The sequence below is a fragment of the Sturnira hondurensis genome, unplaced genomic scaffold, assembly GCF_014824575.4.
Source record: "Sturnira hondurensis isolate 20B ecotype Veracruz unplaced genomic scaffold, ASM1482457v3 Scaffold0015475, whole genome shotgun sequence".
NCBI classification, from domain to species: Eukaryota; Metazoa; Chordata; class Mammalia; order Chiroptera; family Phyllostomidae; genus Sturnira; species Sturnira hondurensis.
Window position 1 is genome coordinate 2,056,545 of NW_028088106.1, and position 22,697 is coordinate 2,079,241.

General features: G+C 35.4%; 1 protein-coding gene across 1 annotated transcript in view; it reads left to right on the forward strand.

Annotated features, from left to right (window-relative positions):
* The window catches only part of LRP1B (LDL receptor related protein 1B), a gene marked incomplete at its 3' end in the record, with an annotated part of 1,343,287 nt that extends 1,322,374 nt beyond the window's left edge, over positions 1-20,913 (forward strand). Inside the window, exons 69-73 of the mRNA XM_037064526.1 lie at positions 2,211-2,317; positions 10,266-10,395; positions 12,859-12,965; positions 13,302-13,434; positions 20,791-20,913. Of these exons, the coding sequence (XP_036920421.1) occupies positions 2,211-2,317; positions 10,266-10,395; positions 12,859-12,965; positions 13,302-13,434; positions 20,791-20,913 (600 nt within the window). The remainder of the gene's footprint in view (positions 1-2,210; positions 2,318-10,265; positions 10,396-12,858; positions 12,966-13,301; positions 13,435-20,790) is intronic.
* Between the last annotated feature and the right edge of the window lie 1,784 nt (positions 20,914-22,697).

Sequence of the window (22,697 nt, forward strand, 5' to 3'; positions counted from 1 at the left end):
TATTATTATTATTAAGTGAAATAGATACTGCTAGCCAGGTGCCTTAAACAAGTAATTTGAATTATCAGGGATTTCCTGCTAATCTCTGTAATATGTAAGTACTTACTACTTCCTCAGTAGTATGGGAGACAATAATATGGCCCAGTGAATAATAGAGGCTCTGATATCACGTCTTCTACATTTAAATGTAATAATAGCTCTCTGCGTACTTGGTGATTTGATTTTCTCATCCTTTCTGTGCTTCAATTTACTCATCAAAAAAGGGTCCTATAATAACACTACCTTAAACTCACTACTGATGAGTTAATTCAAGTAGTACTTTGTACTAACTTCACCTAGTGCCTAGTAACAAATAAGCAAACAATAGTAATTATTATTGTTAGAGTTAGTAGTATCAGTATTAATAAAATTGCTTCTTAAGATTAAAGGATAATATATGTAAACATAAGATGAAAATAAAAACATTTGCACCATAGGAGAACCAGATGGAAAAGGGAGAGAGCAAGGGATTGAGAACCTATTTGAAGAAATAACAACTAAAAACACTCCTAACCTGTTGGAGGAAATAAACAGAGTCCAGGAAGCACAGAGAGTTCATCCAAACAATATGAACTCAAAGAGGCCTGCACCAAAACACAGCATAATTAAAATGCCACACATACTGAGCTTTAACACAGATTACCTCTGGGGATGTGGATGAGTTGCTCTCAGAGCTTCGGGAGAAGCTTAAGGGGGAGAAGTCTCTGTCCATTTTATCCCCTTATGAATCTTGTGAAAACAAATTTCTTAATATGTGCATGTATTAGTTTCATAATAAAAGGAGATAAGTTAATAAAAATTTAAAATAAAAAAAGAAAACAAAAACGAAAAAGAAACGGCTATTTTTATACTCAGAGGAGTATTGAGTCATGAAGGGAATGCTCCAGGTAGTGGCTTTTTTTCCCCATTCTGTGAAGTACCAGCTTGTCTTAATATAAAACCCGAAGTTCATGTTTTAAAATAAAGTCCCAGAGCAGAACAAAATGCTCTGACACCTATTCTGCTTGCCACAGTTCCCCCAGTGTTTTCCAGGGGGATCTTTATATAGAAGTGTAGGAGCCTTCATGATGCCAAACACTATGGCTCAAAACTGAGTTTTGTGCAAAACAATATTTAAATGCAGGCTGAGTTACTCACAGTCTTTATGGAAAAACTTAGGCTTCAGATAGATGTTCCTTAAAAGTAATTTCTGTTACCTGTTCTTTCTTTACCCATTAAGAATATTATTATGTGTAAAACAGCATAAATATAGTTAATCCATAGAGAAAATGTCTTTTATCATGCCAGATACCAGTTTGGTTTAGAAAGCAAAAATTAACAAAAAATTATTTCCAATGGTCACAGAGATTATTTGCAGGAACAAATTTCTGAAATCTATTTTGTTGTCCAGATGAGCTATATTCCACTTGTTAGTGAAGCCAAATAGCAAGTCATAATCTGGTTTAAATTTTATGTGAAATGTGTCAAAGTGTAGTTAATCCACAACTGTCAAATTATCTAAAATGAGAGGTAAATTACATAGAGGATAAGCAAGCAATTTGTATGTATAGAAAGCTTTCCAAAAAAGAAAAAAAAAGAAACTTCTTCTGCCTCTTCTACCTGTACCCACCGAGTCATGTCCAATAATATCCTCATGTGTGCATTTTGTTCTATGACCTGGAGTTTCTGGGGAAAAAATTGAAGAATTAGAAAGTAATTTTAACACATAATAAAAAATCAGGAACCAAACGCAAACCTCACTCCTCAGTTAGCAAACGGCCAGGTGGGTACAGTGAGTCACAGAATGTCTTCCTTAAAGTAAATGCCTAAAATGACTTAGAAGTCCAACAACTGAAAATGATCAGTTTGGTATTATAACATATAGATTTTTATGATTTTATGTCTTTTATTTTACTGTACTGTTGTATTTTTGTTAAACAATGGGCTGTTTATATTTTCTTTTTTTTCAATTTGTTTCTATAATATCATTTTCTATTCATGACTTTAAAAATAAATTTGAAAAGTCATTATATGATGTATCATAGATGTTTCATGAATCATTTTCCTAAATAATTTATTAGTTCTGCTGGACTAACTGGTTTTATTAACGCTACCTAATATTGTATGTTATATAAATTTTAAAATGTAGTTGCATATAACAGAATAAACCTATGCTATTTTTCTGTCCCCAGAGCCACAGACCTGCACATTGAAAGATTTTCTTTGTGGCAATGGGGACTGCGTTTCTTCCAGGTTTTGGTGTGATGGAGATTTTGACTGTGCAGATGGCTCTGATGAGGTAGGCAACCTTGAAACATCAAACAAAAAAATTAAAAATGTCTTTAAAATAGCATGTATAATTAACATTGTTTAATCCAATGAGTGTGACAAGGACAGCTCTGAAATGCATTGTTCCTGATACACTGAGATGAGTATTATGTCTAAGGTCTGTGCTGCCCACACCCCGCACAGGGAACAGCTCTTGCGCTACCACTGACAGTTAATTTTATAGTCTGCTTTACAAGTGGTGAATGGCTGGATGGGGAATAGGATGTTTGGAAACCCTGTTCCCTATAGCTGACGCCCGTGCCATCTGTGAATACATTCATAAATTTGCTGCAGTATTTATAGGCAAGACTAATATTTTATGCATTTTAAAAAGTTTCTTCTCCCCAGTCTCTTTCTTCAATTGATAAAGTATCAAAGACATTGATGTGGGTCATCAATTTTCATGAAACCACAGGTTCAGCTTTGCTTAGATGATGAATCTCAATCCATTTATAATAAGGCCCGTGCACACACAGCTTAAATGAAAAAGTTTAGAATTTCTTTGGATAATTCTGTAAACTTACACTGTGTTACCATTTATAATACTTCACACAATTCATTATTTATGAATCTATATATTTATATTTCAGCTATTAATTACTCTGTGATACTTTAAAAAATAATACATAATGTGTGGTGATACATCTTCTCAATCAACTTAAAATGACCTAAAGCCTTGTTTTTAAATATCAAGGAGAAATATACCAATAGTTAATAGTCACTTCTCATGTTTTTTTTTCTTTTAATGTTATATTCCACGTTAGTATTGGTAGCACAGCACTTGTGCAATCAAATACAGTCACAGATGAAGGAAAAAGTTGGTCTCAGGACCTCGGTGGCCACCATAACTCCTCTGGGGAACAGTGACTCCCTGGAGCTCTGCTGCTTTGGGTGACCTGTGGATGTACTTACTCCTCGTGAAGGGCCTCCCACCAGATGTGGCTTGGCCAGAGACAATCTTCTCTGTGCTCTAGAATTTTCTGCATTTCAGGTCTAACTTCCAGAGGGATCCACTGAGTTCCTGCCTTTTTGGCAGAGCAATACTTCAGGTCTTTACCATTCACAAAACCCACACAGTTTTCCCCAGTATTCAGCCATTCTCATCAGCACTACACAAATTTGTATCATCTCACTCACTTTAATAAGCCCTTTAATCACAATTAGGTGCCTGGAGAAACAAATGGCTGTAACTTCTCACTTTGAAGGCAGAAAACCTAAACCTCTGGGTTACAAAATTTTCTTAGAAGAAATTGAAAAATACTATTTCTATTTATAGACTATTCAATAACACAAGTCAAAGCAAAAGAAAGTAAAAGGATTAGTGGACACAGACAACCGTGTAGTGATGGTCAGAGGGAAAGGGGCTGGGCAGAGGTGGCAAATAGGATTAGGGAATGGGGACATGTATAGTAGTGTCAGCAACTGAAATAAAATTTAAAAAATCTATGTGGGAGTTAAATTTTTACATTCCTCAGCTACATGTTTACTTAGGATCTGTTTATTCAAAAATTATATTAAATTGTCAGGAAAACACACTTCACATAAACTCATTCATACCATGAAAATGTTATGTTTTCTTTAAAAAATATTTTCCACAAGTCTATTTAATCTGTGAAACATCAAGAGAAGGGAATAGATTACTTAAGGTTTATGATTTAATCTTGTATATTATTCATTAGATATCCAAGATACATGTACAGGATCTTCTTTTTCAAAATCTTATTCATTTTTCCCTGGCTGGTGTAGCTCAGTGGATTGAGCCCGGGCTACGAACCACACGATCGCAGTTCGATTCCCAGTCAGGGCACATGCCTGGGTTGCAGGCCAGTTCCCAGTGGGGGACTCACAAGAAGCAACCATACATTGATATTTCTCTCCTTCCCTTCCTCTCTAAAGATAAATAAATAAAATTTTTAAAAAAGGTGTTTTCATTTTTAAAAAATCTTATTCATTTTAAAGTAGATATTCTTATTAACAGCATTTCTCTCATGTCATAAGTTCCTGGACATTGTTCTTTGATGGCTGAATATACCCATTAGCTACATATTTTCATGATAATGCCACAAGGGAATCAAATTAACTGTCTTAAACGTGACCTTTCTCTACATTTAAAGACATTTAGTCCGGTCTATTTGTAAAGAGGTGGCTAATATTTAGGCAATAAACTTATATCTTAAAGTCTAACAAGACAGGTTGTATTGATAAAAAAACAAACAAAAAAGGTGAACTAAACAAATGTTTAGAAAACAGAATTGCATATACAGTATTTTATATTAGGAACAAAGGAGAAAATGTGAGCATAAGTTTTGTATCAATGTGAACTAATAGTAGTTTGTTAATAACTAGTTAAAGCAATAAGAAACTAAAAAAATTGAATCAATGTAATTGTATATCAAATTAGTACTATATACAGAGAAAAATCTATTGAAGGAACTTTAGAATATAATAGTCGGCCACTTCATCTATTATGATATATTTTAAGAACAGAAAGAAATGTGCTCAAAGAAATGTGAAGGAATCCTAACCTGTATATATAGACTTGTTTTGGATAATAATATTGATTTTATTAATTTGACATTCACATCCTTGAGAGTAAGATAATGCAAATGCTTAATTATTATAATATTATTAGCACTCAACTTTTTAATAAAAAGAAAGGAGATATAAATATAGAAACAAAGAGTATAAATAAAAACTCTATAATATTAAATTAAAAATATTACAATGAGATCTGATTTTTTCTTAAAATATGCAATACTTAGTTCTGCTACAGAAAAATCCTAAAATTAATGACATCCCTACATCAAAGATTATTTCTAGCATTCACATAGTGGCATCTAAATACTATTTTTCTAATTAAATGAAACAAAAGTCCTTTGAAAAATATCTAATTCCAGGCCAAAGAAAGGTATGGACAAAATGAGCTGCTAACAGCTTATCAAGCCAAACAAGTTGATTAGTATAGTTTTCAGAGTAAGAGAGCAAATTTGAAGATGTTTGTACTGCTGAAAGAAACAATTTGAACATAATAGAGAAAAATTACTACAATGGATTGAGATGCAGTAAATATGTAGAAATAGTTTAAAACAGTACTTAGAAATAATAAAGAGCTCATCATTAAGATATCAACATTCTTAGTATTTAATCAGCCAAATTTAGAATGTGGGACACAATACAGAACAAATAACCAAGTTTATTCAAGTAGTAAATGACATATAAAAATTAAGAGAATGAGAAATAGTTCTATATTAAAAGAAACTCAAACCAAATTCAATAAGAAGAACTCTTTTATGTCCTTATTTTACTGAACAATAATTTATATAGTTAAGAAAATGAGGACATTTGGGGTATGGATTGAGAATAATTTTATACTAAGGAATTTTTGTTAATTTTGTGATATTGTTAATTTTCTGATACTATTAAGATAGTTCAGAATGTAAATACATAGGCAGAGGATGTATGAATCATGAAATATTGGTAATGGTTAAACATGCATAATTGGGTACATGGAGTTCATTATTCTAGTCTCTACTTTCTGTGTACTTTAAAATGTCTAAAATAATTAAAGGATGTATAGCCTATAGGTATATAGGGTATATACATTATACCCTAATGTATCTATACACACATGTGTAACTGTAATTTGTTATAGATCAAAATCTTCTGATGATAACATGTCTAGAAGTGCCACCTGATGTGCTATGAATACAGATGCATGTGTGCCATTGGTTAGTAAGCTATTCTATTTCACTTAAAGTGGTGTTATTGCTGAAATAGCCTTTCATTAATTATAAAACTATTGCTAAGCAGTTATTATAATCATATCATGGTAATAAATACTTGGTACCCATCAGACATGATCTGTATTCATAGAATCAGACATGATTCCTGTCCCAGTGAAGCTTAATTACCTAAGATTTTAATTTATATTCCTTATTTTCTGTATTTGCTACTTCATTCACTCATTAATTTATTCATTCACCAGTTTTTATTCAATGATTACTATTTCCAGGCAGAACCCTGAGTGTGAGCAGTATAGCAGTGAATAATACATATAAAATCCTTTTCTCATGACTATTTCTCCAATATTTTGACACCATTCATTGTTACATAGCTTACTCCTTGGATACAAAAAAAAATTCTAATTATCCTTGCACATTAAAAGCCTTTTCTCAGGTAGTTTTATTTCTGTTTAAACTTTCCCTGTGAAATCTTTCTTAAAAACCTTAAGAATGCATGTGTTTCAAACCATCTCCATTTATTTTGACAGGCAATGTATTTTATTGTAATTGTTGGTTTAGGTGCTAGTCTTTCCTATTAGTAAATGAGTTTATCAAATACAGAGATTGAATTTTATTTATCTTTGTAGTCTTATTTAAGAAACACTCTGGGAAAGATTAAACCCTCAATACCTGGGGAAATAATGGAGGAAGAAAATAAAATAAATTATATAGCAGAAAGTCTATTAAACATCCATCAACAAAGACAAAATTATAGAAATTTAGAAAGGAAACTCTTCATCCTTATATAAGGGTAAAACTAGGAAGAAGCTGAAAGTAATAGTTCAAGATGTTTCAGTACCTGAGGGTTTCACAAGCTGTGAGGCTATTGCACCTATTGTGGGAAGATCAGACAAATACATATTGTCAAAAACAGAACTTTTTTTTTTTTTAATGAAGTTGTCTGGTTGTCAAACTCACAGGGCAAGAGCTTTTAAACATCTTTTTTAAAAAGATTTTATTTATTTATCTTTAGAGGGGAAGGGAAGGAGAAGGAGAGAAATATCAATGTATGGTTGCTTCTCATGGGTCCCCTGCTGGGAACTGGCCTGCAACCCAGGCATGTGCCCTGACTGGGAATCAAACCTCAGTTATTTGGTCCACAGGCCTGCGCTCAATCCACTGAGCTAAACCAGCCAGGGCAAAAACAGAAATTTCTTAATGGTGGAGAAAAAAATAATCCCAGGAAGATATTTCATTGTTATATCCATTTCAGTAAAGATACTCAGATCCCAAGGAAGGTTAAATTTCTAATGGATACCTTTCATTGATCACAGACAAGGAATTTGAATATCCCTAAAGCTATAGATGCTATCTTGTTTGACTCCCAAAACAAATCTATATATATATCACTTGTGAGCAAGCACAAGTGACAATCGTGACGGTTCATTTCACAGTTACCTTTATGAACAATTGTTGAAAGATAAGATTATGAACAGGAAGGCAAACTGTAAAAGGACAGGTCCAGGAGAAAAGAGATGGGAAGAAGATAAAGAGAGAACCTTGGGGAAGATTTGCCAATGCAAAACATTTGCATTAAGTTTCTTGTTTGTTTCACGTGCCATCTTTCCACCTCACTCCCAATGACCTAGATGTGCTTCTTAGAAATCATTGATTACACTTTTTACTCTATAATCTTTATTCTCCCACACAACTATTATTTTTTTATTGAACTTAGAGAGGAGAGAGAGAGAGAGAGATTTGTTGTTCGACTGTTTCCTGCATCCATTGTTTGCTTTTTGTATGTGCCCTGACTGGAGATTGAACCTGCAACCTTGGCATACCAAGATGATGCTTTAACCAACCGAACTACCCAGTAGGGAGAATCCCTTACAATTCTTAAAATTACATTACCACTGTAGGATCCAGTGGCACAGCCTCCGCTTATCACCCAAGTGGGGTACTCGAAGTTCACCCTTTGTATGGGCTAAGTACACACTCCTCTTGTAGTTGAGCCTTGCTTGTTGTTGGCAGATCAATGGGAGGGATTTACCCAGGTCAGTTAGCTAAAAAGACTGGCTGTGATCACTGACCACCAACCTCTGGCCTCTGTGGAGGGTCGCTGTGCAGGGCAGGGTGGTGGTGCTCCAGTGTGGTCTATAGCTGTCCATTGGGTGAGTTAACCCTGGGGAGTCCTGGATGGTGCAGGCTGAGGACAGCCCCCACCTTTCTTTTGCCTGGAGCACCTTGCCTAAACTGTAAGGTAATCTGATATGGCTGCAACTTGTGCTGGGCTTGGAAATTCCCAAGTGAAGCCAAGCTGTGACTCTAATCTTATTGCTGATCAGGCTCTTGGAGGCCAGCTGTTGCTTGTTTGATAGGATTTAGGAGCCAAGACCAGCCATTCATATGGAAAAGCAGGTTGGGTGGACCATAAATTGGGTGGGGTAGAGCCTCTGTGGCTCTCCCAGGTTGGGCACACTGTATTAACCACATTGATAGAGTTTCAGATACAGCACCAGCCTATCAACTCTGTGTGCAAGAGGGCTCAGCAAAGGAATAATGGCTTCTGCTTGCTCCAATGCCAGACACTTCCTTCTCTCCCTGTATACCACTGGTGCCCTTCAAGCTGCTAACCCTGTGCTGGAGTTCAGAAGGAGCAAGTCTGAGTAGTTGAGTCTCTGTGTGATCTCCCAAAGAGGAACTGCTCAGGGGTCCAGCAGCCTCCTCCACTGGCTCAAACCCTGCTGGTGCTCACAGCTAGTTGTGTGTGGGAGGAGGGGACTTTGTGTGCAAGTCCCTCAGTCCACCATGGATGAAAATAAACTACCAAGACATGATTTGCTTGGGGAGGAGAGGTGGTCAATCTCTTGAAGAAGAAGGACCAAGAACCCTTTCCTCAATGGCTTTTATTAGGTATGTAACACACAGGAATACAGGTAAAGCTCATCAATCAATGTCAGAGAGCAAGAATCAAACAATAGATAACATTTCAAAGAGATCTGAGAGCTTAATCTGAGTCAGTGTCTGTCAGGTAAGGGGGTTGCAAAAAACTTTGGGAGACATACTCATTTCCTGCTCAGACCCTTATCATATGAATGAAAACACTCTTAGCAAAGCAGGCTTCACAGGATTTTGTGAATTCTTTCTTATGCCTGATCACCCCAGGTCCCACTCTAGCCCACAAAGGGCTGCATTGCCCTCCCATCATAGGTTTTTAGGCTTAGTGGATTAGAGCCAGAAAGTGCTTCTCCCAGATGGAAATGGGGACTCAGGGTGTCAGAATAGCCTGGGAGGTGAGGGTCCATCACCCCCTCTTTGCTGCAGTCCCCAAGTCCTTCCTTGAAGGCCTCCCAAGTGGTCATACCTGGCTTAGTTTGCCCCCCCACCAACAAGTCTTACCCATCATTGACTAACCAATCAAGTATTGGGTGCCAGAGATGGATGAAGCAGAAGCAGCTCTCCTGCCAGGGAGATAAGCCTTGTCTCCTTAGTGGCTCACAGTCTGAAGGCTGCTCACTCAGCCTTATTCATAGGGGGCAGTTACAACTCCTGAAACCAGGCAGAGAGGTTCCCAACAGTTGTGGGGACTTATCTTCCTGGTACTGGAATCCTGGGTTGGGAAAGCCTGGTGTAGGTCTGGGACGCCTCCCTTCAAAGATAGTCCTCCTGAATTTTTATCCACATAGGAGTTGGGCTAGCCCGTTCGGTATCTGCACCTTTCCTACCAGTCTGGAGAGATGTGGTTTCTTTAATTCTGTAGTTGTCAGACTTACATTCAACTCGATTTCTGACATTTCTGAGTAATGGTTGCTTTATAATTTAGTTGTAAATTTGATGTGGATGTGTGAGAGGTGAGCCATGTCTGCCAACATTAGCATCTTGACCAGAAGCTCCCCCATAACTGTCTATTAAAGAATGATCCACTCAGCAATTTAATTAGTATAATGAAGCTTTGGCATTTATGATTTTTTCCACTTCTCAGTTTTATTATTACAGAGACAAATGAAAGTGGAAAATGGTTATAACTATGTTACATAATACTGGGCTTACACATGATCATCTGAGCTGCGCTGCTTGTATGTGGCAGACTTGGTTTCTATAATTCTAGGTTTCTATGTGTAAGGTTTTAATTGTCATTAGACAGTATATTTGTCTAATAATTTAATTTTAATTACACCTGGGTTGGGTTTTTTACAGAGAAATTGTGAAACAAGCTGTTCCAGAGATCAGTTCCAGTGTTACAATGGTCAGTGTATATCTGCAAAATGGAAATGTGATGGTCATGAAGACTGTAAATATGGAGAAGATGAGAAAAATTGTGAATCAGGTAAATGACTGAGGTGATATTAAATTTAGCTGATATTTCAACTTGATAGAATTTAACTTTGAACAATGATATTTAAATAACAAAAAAATATAAAATTTATGTATACATTTCTTCTTTTGAAATAATATGAAATATCTGAAAATAAATTAATGGGTGTGCCTTTATATGTTTTGAAAGTGTTTTAGCAGGTAAAGTTGTTCCTATGTTCAAGTTGAAACATTACTTTCCAGAATATTATTTTATAGGTTGTTTATTACCTTTCCACACCATTTCGTGTTATTTTTTTAAGAAAACAAAATAAAATATGTTGAAACTCGAAGTGCAATAAAAGTTTGGCTTTCAATTATGGATATTGAAAATAAACAGAACATAGTAGTTTCAGCATGATGCTAACTAAAAGGAAGCATAATGGTAATTATTACTATTTACATTTTGGTTCACAATCAAAACAAAATTAGGAAGCAAAACCAGCATATAGGAAAAATACACCCAGTTTATACATTTATTTTTTATTTTAATTAATTTATTTATTTTTAGAGAGGGGGAAGGAGGGAGAGAGAGGGAGAGAATTATGGATGCCTTTCACATGGCCCCCATCAGGGACCTGCATGTGCCCTGACTGGGAACCGAACCCGTGGCTCTGTGGTTTGCAGGCCGTCACTCAATTCAGTGAGCTACACCAACCAGGGCTCTATTTTTTAAATATAGCTCCATAAATAGGCTTTAAAAAACATAATTTTTATACAAGCTACTTTTTAAAGATTTTATTTTATTTTTATTTTTGTTTTTATTATTTTTTAGATTTTTATTTATTTATTTTTAGACAGAGGGGAAGGAAGGGAGAAAGAGGGAAAGAGAAATGTTAATGTGTGGTTGCCTCTCACGTGTGCCCCCTCCTTGGGACCTGGCCTACAACCCGAGCATGTGCCCAAGGCTGGGAATGGAACCGGCAATCCTTTGGTTCAAGTCCTGGCACTCAATCCACTGAGCCACACCAGCCAGGGCTATTATTGTTTTTAATCTGTTTGCAATGATATCCTTAGAAGGGAACTGAGGTGATTTTATAAATTCTGTTTCCTGGATTTATTTGGAGCAAAGTATATTTGTCTCTTTTACTGAATATAGTAAATATATTGAAATACATAACATAAGTTTAGGGAGAGTATACTACAATCTGTGTATAATCACGGAGGCATTACTTTGAAAGTCTAGGTAGGAGTAGCAGATGTAAGACACACACATTACTGAGTGCTCCAGTACCAAGCCTATGGTTCATAGCGTTAATTGATCACATATTTTTCCTCACTGAATCCAGACTTCTTCTTGGCTATTAATTATACAAATCCCTAAGCAAATATTGTCAATTAAAATAAATTAAAATATAAGGAAAAAGCTTTTTAGCTTTTCTGTAATATGCAACTCAAACCACAAAGTCATTGTGTAAGTACATTCGGCTAATTAGTAGTCTAACAAAAGCTCAAGAACCCCAGAGGTTTGAATGCAAGCAAACTCAGAGCTACAGACGACAAAGGCAGCTCTTATAATTTCAGTGTCAGTTAGATAGGCTACTGGTAATAACTTATTTATCTATGTGTATTTTGATTTTCCGTATCATAAAGGAATACTTAAAATTCTGTAGTCTCTGTTAAAATATGTATATATATTTGTGTTGAAAAACCCCAAACAAGCCCTGGCTGGTATAGCTCAGTGGATTGAGCACGGGCCTGTGAACCAGAAGATCACAGTTCAATTTCCAGTCAGGGCACATGCCTGGGTTGCAGGCCGGTTCCCTGCAGGCCAACTCCCAGCAGGGGACGCACAAAAGGCAACCATACATTGATGTTTCTCTCCCTCTCCTTCCCCTCTGAAGATAAATAAATAAATAAAATAAAATAAACTTTAAAAAAAATAAACTTAAAAAAAAGAAAGAAAAAAGAAAACCCCCAAACAAAAACATTCCTTATAACTTACACAAATACGACATTCATATCAATATAATCAAATAGACATCATAGTGTCTGTGAGACCATGCCGAGATTTTCTCTTTTCGCTTTATACAATTCATATATATATATATTAACATTCCCAAGGATCACTAAATCCTAGTATAGTTTTGAAAATGATGTAGATTTTATCTTCTAAATAATTTAATTTAAAATTATAAAAAATTTATTTCCCTCTCCAATATCAAAGGGATAGAAAATATAAAGGTTTTTTTCCCTCTCTTTAGTTTATTTAGTTGAATACTACCTGAACAATCTATTAAATGTAATAGAGTATATTTAATACAATACTATATATTATAAAGCACTTTTTAAATGAATATTTAATATTAAATGTTGAATATCGTTTAAATAATATAAACTATTTCATTACTATTATTTTTTATGCTTATGCATTTTTTTCTATGAAGCCAGTCATTCCTTTACCAAATCTAAATCTCAACTTTGTAATTACATTCAGCTTCTCCTACTTGTTCCTCAAGTGAATATATATGTGCCAGCGGAGGATGTATTCCAGCATCATTGAAATGCAATGGAGAAGATGATTGTGCTGATGGTTCAGATGAGGTAAAAGACTATCATTTGATCGAAATCTTTGAATTACATGAATTTTATTTAGAAAAGCAAATGTTATAAAAATAGAGGAAAGAAACAGAATCTTTATTATCTGTCTAAAATGTTAGGACAAGTACATTGACTCTAATAATTTCAACGAATCCCTGCATTTTAATGGCATCTGTGTACTAAATGCCATTTTCTTTTGTAGAGATTATATTCATTAAATCAAAACAAACAAGCCCACCATGTAATAAATCTCCAGCATTGTCAGCCGCATGTTCATTTTGCCTGTGACTGTATTGTTATCATTGATAAAAACTGGAGTGCCCACTTGTATTTAAACAGATGAACTGTGTGACTGAATGCCAGGAAGATCAGTTTCGCTGCAGAAATAAAGCCCGCTGTGTCCCAGTTAGATGGCTGTGTGATGGAGTTCATGACTGTGTGGATGGCAGTGATGAAGAGGACTGCGACAGAGGTAAGGTGTTTGAGTGTGTGCATGCGCCACAATAAGAGAACAGTAGTTAAAGCGCTATGCAGGATACACAATGCGCCGCAGGCAGAAGATCAGGTCATTCAATTCCTCTGTTTACTCTTTGTAGTGTCATTACATAATTGTCTGTTCTAAATAAGCAAAATCTGGATTATTTTCAAACAAAGTACAATGCCACTCTTTGTACAACAAAGGACACGAAATGCAAGTCTTTACTGAGTATGTACCACGGGCACAGTTTTGGACTAGGTGCTGGGTCAGAGAGAGATACCGGAGGAACACAGGGGACAGAGCCACCGGAGCCATTATTACAAAAGTATTTGTAGGGTACATTTTACTTCCACGTTGCTTGCCTTGTTCTCAGTGAATAAAAACAAACTGTTACTATATTACTATCATTTGTAGAACTAAAATTACACATACTAATATGCTGGATCATATGTAGATTATAGTTGCACCCCAGATTTCCTTCTTGCCATACGGCTGAGGAAATGACCTACATTTTTGTCAGTCTAGAAGACAACTTTGAGCTTTATAGCATATTATTTTCCAGCTATGTGAAGATATTTTCTGACAGATAACAGCTTTTAGTTGTCAGTCACCATAATACAATCAGTGATTGGTACTGCTGTTAGAGTTGATGAAATGAAAGCAAAGGAATTATGTGGTGAAGCTTATAAGTTGTGTGGCAACTCTTATTATTTTATAATGTTAAAGACATTATTTAAGTGCAGATTTCTTTTAACTTGCTCATGAAAGTCTCTAAGTGGACATTTCATTTCAAAATATTTGAGATAACATCCACAGAGATCCTACCAGATGCTGATATAGGCTTTCAAGGCACTTGAATAGGCACTCAGGGTTTATATAGTATAAATGTACCTAAAATACTTACTTCTGTAAATATCTACTCACTCAAGGAAAAATATTTCCTACTTTGTCTAATATTATATCAAAACTTTATAATATGCTAATATCTCCATCCCAGAACCTGATAAAATTTCTCAGCAGGAGAAATTCTAGCTCTCCTTTGTAATCTTTGTAATCTGCAGTGGATTACAGAGAGCCATAAAAGGTTAAACTTCCATGACAACTGTTTCTACTTTTGGTAAATTTCTCACACTAACTTTCTATAACTGGTTACTCTAGAGACAGAAAGCTTTGTGGACAGTCTGTCATCCATAAACTTATGTAATCTCTATGTAAAGACTTTGGGACAAAAATTAAATTATTCATCTTTCTTCTACTCTCTAACAAGTAAGCTGCATCCCTTCAACTTCAACCACTGTAGTTCGTATATTTCTTTTTCCCATTGCTCCTTGCCTGGGCTCATGTAGTGCCAAGTAAGTGGTCTTCACTGCATCCTGCTCGTTGCTACCAGGTTCATCTTATTTACGTGTGCAATCGATTATGTCAATCTTTACTCAGTCCTATTCCTTCCTGGTTACGTCCAAATAACTCATGCTGGCAGTCAGATTTACATGAAGAGGATCCCATTTTATTTCCCCAGTCTTATATTCTCTACTTCTTTTTACGTGTCGTGTATCACAGCCAAACGAGGAATGTAGCAACATCCCACATGCTTTTCAACATCTCTGCCAACAGAAATCATCTGCCCTTTCAAGTCCGTTCACTTATTACTGTCTTCAACCCAAGTACAGTCTTTCTTTGAGTTTACCCAGCCATTCTTTGACTGGATTCTTGTTATCATCATAGTCCTTCTAATATAATTGTTTGTGTGTTATCTGACCCTTTCCCCTGTTGAAATGTGAGTTTCTTGATGCCAATAATTACATAGGCCAACAGAGAAAGAAAATATTTTCAGGCAGTGATATCATTATGTACAAAGTCACAGAAGTGAGGGACAATTTAGCTGGTTAGGAACCACAGGTAACTGAAGGTTTATGTTATAGAACTTGGTTTTAATGTTAAGGGCAATGACGAGTTTTGCAAGCCTCTTAGGGAATCTTCAACATTTAAAAAAAATTATTTTTTATATATCTGTAAACAGGTACAGAAACAGAAAAATTCAGAGGAGCTTAAAGTATAGGTTATGTTTCATACCTATCACACAGTTTCTCCTTACACTTTAGTGTGGATACAGATTCCTCTCCAGTGGGTCTGGGTGGACTCCAGATTCTGCATTTTTAACAAGCTCCCAAGAGATGCTGGTGCTGCTGGTCAGAGGACCACTCTTTGAGTGGCACAGATCCATGGGAAGTACTTTGTTGTTAGCTCCATGGGCCAAATAAGCTGACTGACAGTAGATTTTTCTGTCTTCAATACTGACACATATAAAGCCCACACCTTCTTGAGACCCAAATGCCTGGTAACGGGGCAGTCTTTTTTCTTTTTTCTTTCATTAATTGTTGTTCAAGTACAGTTGTCTCCATTTTCCCACCATCACTTTACCCAGTCCCGCCCACCCTCACCTCCCACCCTCAATTTTTCCTAGCTTGGCCTTTGTCCATGTGTCCTTTATACACGTTCCTTGATGACCTTTTCCCTTCTTTCTCCCATTATCTCCCACTCCCTACCTTCTAGTTACTGTCAATTTGTTCTTTATTTCAATGTCTCTGGTTATATTTTGCTTGCTTTTTTGTTTTGTTGACTAGATGGGAGAACACCGTTTTAAAAGAAAAGGGTGATGATATGTGTGCTATGTAATAGCACAGATAATTTACTGAAATGAGAAGCAGGAAATCTAGTTTTTTTTTTCTTTTTCTTATCTCCATAAGTATTCCTGTGATCATTTTTCCATTCTGTCAATTCCAACCACATTGAAATGTGTCTAAGAACTGTAGGAATATCTGAGTGTGGGGGGAATAGTGAGAGAGAAGGGGGCGATCTTGTAAGGATTTATCTATTCTTATTTAATATTGGATTTCATAAAATCTGTTTGAAGAAAGGTACCTAGGTTAAATAAATAAAACAAAACATTACAGTAAAAATTTGAATATTATAGCATTTGCCATCTGAGGTATCTTTCATATTTAAAAATATTCTATTAAATGTTTAAACTTAGTAAATTAAAGAGTTCAGTCTTTATTTCAGTCATTTAATAATGTGTCAAAGTTTCCCTTCCCTTCTTTACTCATGCCTTTAATATACATTTATTTATTTGTTCATTCATTCATTCATTTATTGCCGTTAGGTAATTAAATCCCAGTGAAGTATCTTGGTGGATAAAGTATTCGATCCTATATGGATGTATCCTAAAGCCTGACCATGTTCAGATTTCTAGTATTTCATTTACTTCCAGGAAGTCATTTGATTATTGGATAAATGTAGATAAGGCATTGAGGAGAGGAAATGCCAGAAGAAACACCTCTGCTGTTAAACCTAACGAACAATCATCTCGACTTTAACCTATGAGCTAACAGGGGCTGAGTGGTGGAGACTGGTTAAGCATGGGTGTTTTTCCAAGTGAACCAGTTTTACTGGTTTACTTAAAAAAATAAAATCTAAATTACTATGGAATTAGAAACAACTTTTACATTTTAAAAAGTAAAACATGTTGCCTCAAGAAAACAGTGTTTGCTTTGGACTGAGCTCCCAATCTTTACTCCTTATAGAAATTTTAGTGGAAAAGATTGAGAATTATTCTCTTTAATAGTCATGAGCTTAAAAATGTGTAAGCTACTTATGTAAATTATAATTGTACTGGAATAACAATATGAAAATATTACTGAACTATATAATTAAAAATATTATATGTTAAAGTTTCTGTCAACCTAAGTTAGAATGAGAATTCTATTTTTTGCAGTGATATACTTATCCAGGTTTATGTGAACTTGCTAAGGGCTCAGTCATATTTAGACATAGGGTATTGTTAATTAATACATACTTTTTACTTTCTAAATACTTGTTGAGCTGATCAAGTGCATGACAAGGAAACTGAGATTTTAATTCAGCTAATCTCTTCTAGTTTATACCCTTTTTTGCTGTTTGTGTGTGCTTCATGTGATTTCTAAATGAGAACTTTTACATTAGACTTAGAAGGTCCTGGATCTAACTCGGTGCATTTTTTGAAATGCAAATTCTTTATAGTGCAGTAGCAAGCCTCTAATAGGTTATCACAAGACCTTTGCCTTTCTCTTGCAATTATGACTTAATTTTTATTTCTCTTCTCCTTAACACAATAGTGACACATCCAACACTCTCATGGGCAAAATTATAATATTATCTAATGTGATACCTTAGTGAATGCAATTTTTCCTTTCAACAATACTGATGTGTCTCAAATAGAGTTTTCTAAAATAATCTCAGGATGTCAAGTTCACAAATTTTGTTTTAATTTTATTCATTTAAATTGGAAAATGCAATAGATTTAATCACTAGACCCTATTCTGAAAGAACATAACTCTTTTTTATATCCTATGGATTTTATATTGAATTAAGCCAACACTCGTAGTTTAAGGTTCTTTAGAACTAAAGACTATACATTTTATACTTTTATTGTTTTCAGACAGAGAACTGTAAAATTGTAGTATGTTTTATTGCATGGGTTTTAGTAATTTAGAAAAATTTTAGAATTAGGGCATTTTAGAGCTAAAAATTGCAGAAATTTGAAGGAAAGGGGCAACCCAAGGTCAGACATTACACTGTTAGCAGTCTCACATGGTGGTATTCACCTTGGTATTTTCAACAAGGACCTGCCTTTTTCTGTATCTTAAAGTCTGTTAGTCCTTAGAAATGCCAATAAAAACTGTATTAGTTCTGTTAAGACTTTTTCCAGAAAATCACACAACTCTTCTTATTCATGTCACTATAAATTCTTGGTCTCAACTTCAACTATCACTCAAGATTCAAAGCAATCTACCTATAGTTCTCTCATCATCATTTTCTATCAATACTCATACCAAATTTTTAATAAGTTGAATTTCTCACTTTCTACTTCACAGCAATAAAAAATCACGAGCTTTTTTTTAAAACATCTGACCACCAAATTAACAAAGCTACCTATAGCTGTGCCTAACCATTCCTCCTTTCTATTAAGATAGGAGACTCGTCTCATCTCCAGTCTAAGAATGATCTTTGCATTTTTCTGTAGATCTCAAAATTTCACACTTTCTGAATTCTCAAAGAAATCATTATCAATTACCTTTATCTTGCATTTTCAACCCTACTTTGTCTTCCGAATTATCATTCTCAGAAATATTTAAATGTGTTCAGATACCTAATTTTCCTCATTCAAGCAACTAGCAAAGTAGCATTTTACTAAACCCACCACCACTTCACTAAATTGACTCCCTCAGTCATTTAAGTGTGCCTACCATGGCCTTCTAGTTGGAACACATTTTAGGTATTTCTCCAACCACTCTTTTGTATCCATCTGATCTTTAAATTGTAATTATCTCTTTGTTCTTTTCTAAATTTGAAATAATGATTTCATCTGACCATTGCCAGCTATACATTTTATGGCTCAGAAACCTCTATTATATTTTAGACACATTTATCCACTAGCCTGCTAAATACCACTACATGGTAGTCTTACCAGTACCTTAAGTAACTCGCCTGTATTTCTTTTAAGTCTGCTTCTACTATTTTGTTCCTTTATTTATTAAACATCACCAACATTCACCAAATTGCCCAAATAAACCCAAAATTGAGTACTACGGCTACTGATTCTCCTCTGCCACTTTCCATCTACTCAGTCCTTAGGTACTGAGGATTCTATCTCCCAGGAGCTCTCAGATGTAGCTACCATCTGTCAAGTTAACATCAGTTCTAGTCTGCACTGCTGCAACTACTCTTTTTTAATTTTTTTTTTACCCTCCTGTGTTGTCTTTAACCCTCACTGTGTTGGTTTCCAAGTTCTCCACACTATAACTAGAGTTATCATTCTAAAATTCAAATCTGATTCTGCCATTTTCTAAGTTAAATTTTTGATACTGGAAATGAATTATTGGAGACTTGTGTACAAATCAAAACTCAGAACAAGAACTACTTGACCCTCACAAGCCTAGGCTCATTATTCACTGCAAAAAGCGTGCATAAAATGAGCGATGCTTCTTCCTAGGTATTTTCTAGGCTTGGAAGAATGAGCATTATTATTCCCCAACCCCATGCTTAAATGAACGTCCTTTAAAAAATATATTAATACCTTCAATCATCAAATCTAGCTGATGTATAAGCCATGTTTGTTATCTTATGCATGAAATTTAACTAGGTGAAGTAATTCTTTGAGCAAACTCTTATTTATTTTAATTCTAAATACCCATCAAGTATCTTTGTGCCATTACCTCATGTGTAGTTTGCAAATATGACCTTATAAATCACTGTAACCATATCTCTCTTGTAACATGTGAAGACATTGAGTCCCAGAGAAATTAATAAAGTTGTCCAAGGCAAAATAAAAGAAGGTATTAACTTCCCAGCCATTATGGTTTCCACTATATATTGTTGCATATATACACATAACCAGTTTATTAGTGCTTTGGATCCTTTGCATGTGGTAAATGTACTTAATTTTCAGTTAGAATATCCTTGTGTTCTCAATGCTTTCTATTTAATTGTAAAGAGAAAAATTCAATCATCAAATAAAACACAAATTAGGGTACTCTATTGAACAAATCTTGTAAAAATAACTAATATTTTATCACATAGCAACCTTTTTATTTCTGCTTTAAAATTATTTTTCTGTGACTATAAAATCTTTTTGATGGTTATTGTCTTTTTGGTGATTCAATTTGTTAGTTTCAAGATACAGTTGAATTATCTAATATTTTTATGTTTCTTTTTTTCCCAGAGCAACACAATTTTAAGGATGACAATTAATATAATCTAAATTTTCTTATACTCAGTAACATAGAAAATGTGAAATGAATTTAATTTAGATTTGACACAATATTTTTACCATTTTATTATTATTTTTAAAGAAAACATGATATACATGAGGGTAATATCATTTTGTTTTGAAAAGTAAGCCATGAATATCTTTAAAAAAAAGTTTAGATGCCCTGGCTGGTATGACTCAGTTTGCTGGAGGCTGGTCCTATAAACTGAAAGTTCTTGGGTTTGATTCGTGGTGAGGGCATGTGCCTGGGTTGTGGATTTGTCCCTAGTAGGGGAGTGTGTGAGAGGCAGCCTATTGATGTTTCTCTCTTACATCCATATTTCTCTCCACCCCTTTCCCTCTCTCTGAGTGTGTCCTTAGGTGAGAATTTAAAAAAAGAATGAAAGAAAAAATAAATTTAGACAGCTTGTATAGATATTACATAGAAAAAAACTAAAGAACTGAAATACTAGAATCTGTACTAAGATTTATAGTAATATGTGTCCACTGGCTAGCTTTAATTATGCTGTGTCTGTATTTCTCTTTTTTCTTTTAAAATAAAGGAGGAAATATATGCAGATCAGACGAGTTTCTTTGCAATAATTCTCTTTGCAAACTACATTTCTGGGTGTGTGACGGAGAAGACGACTGTGGAGACAACTCTGATGAAGCCCCTGATATGTGTGGTATGGCATTTCATGCAGCTCCGGATTGTTTTCTCATCTCCTGATCTAATACACCAAAGTGAATTGATGAAGTGGGCAAGTGAACCACCAATTCTACCATCCTGGGGTTAGGTAGATAAAGTATAACCACAGATAAGAACTTTGGTTCAGGTAACAAGAGATTACCCTGTTCAAAGTTTATGACTTTGTAGAAAGCACTCCTAAATCTGAACTTTCATGTCATCACTGTTCAAAAGATAGGATAAGTCTGTCTAAGAAGTTTTAAAGTGGTTGACCTTGTGAATTAAGTATGGTTCACATGAAGACTTTGGCTTCATGTCAGAATTGCTTTTGTCTAAAACAAATTTTTGACAGATTAGTATTTGGGAAAAAATATGAATAATAAAATTATGTAGTTCCACATGCCACCCACTACTGAGCCTGAACCTGTTGAGAGAAGAGAGACCTATATCTATAAATGTACCTATATCTATATTTATATCTATACAGAAATCTATACAGATTATAGGTATATAATACAAATGTTAGGCAGAGAAATTAAATAGAAGCTATTTAATATTTAAATCTAAAAATCTTGCCGGCAACCCTGAGAAAAGTCAAGGGCAGGGCGGCGGCAGGACGGCAGCCATTGGCCGGCGCATAAAGACCTTGGAGCCTTGGTTGACTCAGCGGTCGGGGCCCAGAGGCTTCCGCCTGCACCCAGCAACAGGGGCGTCTGACACAGAGGACTCATTGGGACCCCGGCACCTGTGAGTAAAGACAAAAGTGGCAGCGGCAGGGCTGGCTGCCCTCGGGAGCCAGGCACCCCAGAGTAAAGTCAAAAGCAGCAGCGGCGGGACCAGCAGCCATTGGCCAGCATAAAGACCTCAGAGCTGCTGCTGCCGCAGCTTCCAGGGCCCAGAGGCTTCTGTCTACGGCCAGCATTGGGGCGTCTGCCACAGGGGACTCAGCAGGAGCCCAGAAAATATGATCACACACACACAAAGAAAGGAGTAGGTGGAAGCAGAGAACATCAAGATACCTGCAGGAAACTGAACCACTGAATTTCACAGGAATTCTACCACAGAAGTTCACACCATAAACCTAGGGAGTCAGAACAGATCAATTTAAGAAGCTGAAGCTAACAAGAAGAGTCTCATAAACAATGGGAAGACAAAGAAACAATGCCCAAATGAAAGAAAAGGTGGAAGTCTCAGAAATAATATTAGATGAAAGAGAGGCAAGTCAGCTATCAGATATTGAATTCAAAGCACTAGTTATCAGGAAATTCAAAGAGCTCACAATGAGCTACCAGAAACTAGAGGGGAGCTACAATGAGCTCTCCGCAAACTATATCAACATGAAAAAGGAAATAGAAACTATCACCAAAGGACAAGAGGAAATGAAGAATACAATCTCGGAACTGAAGAACACAGTAGAAGTAATGAAAAGCAGGATTGATGAGGCAGAAGATGGGATCAGTGAGTTGGAGGACACAGTAGAAAGAATCTCCCAGAAACAGCAAGAAAGGGAAAAGAGGCTCAAAAAGAATGAAGATGGACTGAGAGAAATGCAAGATAATATGAAACGTAATAATATCTGAATAATAGGAATACCAGAAAGAGAAGAAGAACAAGGGATAGAAAACCTATTTGAAAGAGTAATGATGGAAAATTTTCCTAATTTGATGACAGAAAAAGTTACATGAATCCAGGAATCACAGAGAGTCCCATTCAAGAGGAACCAAAGAGGTCCACTTCAAGACACATCATCATTAAAATGGCAAAATTTCAAGACAAAGAAAG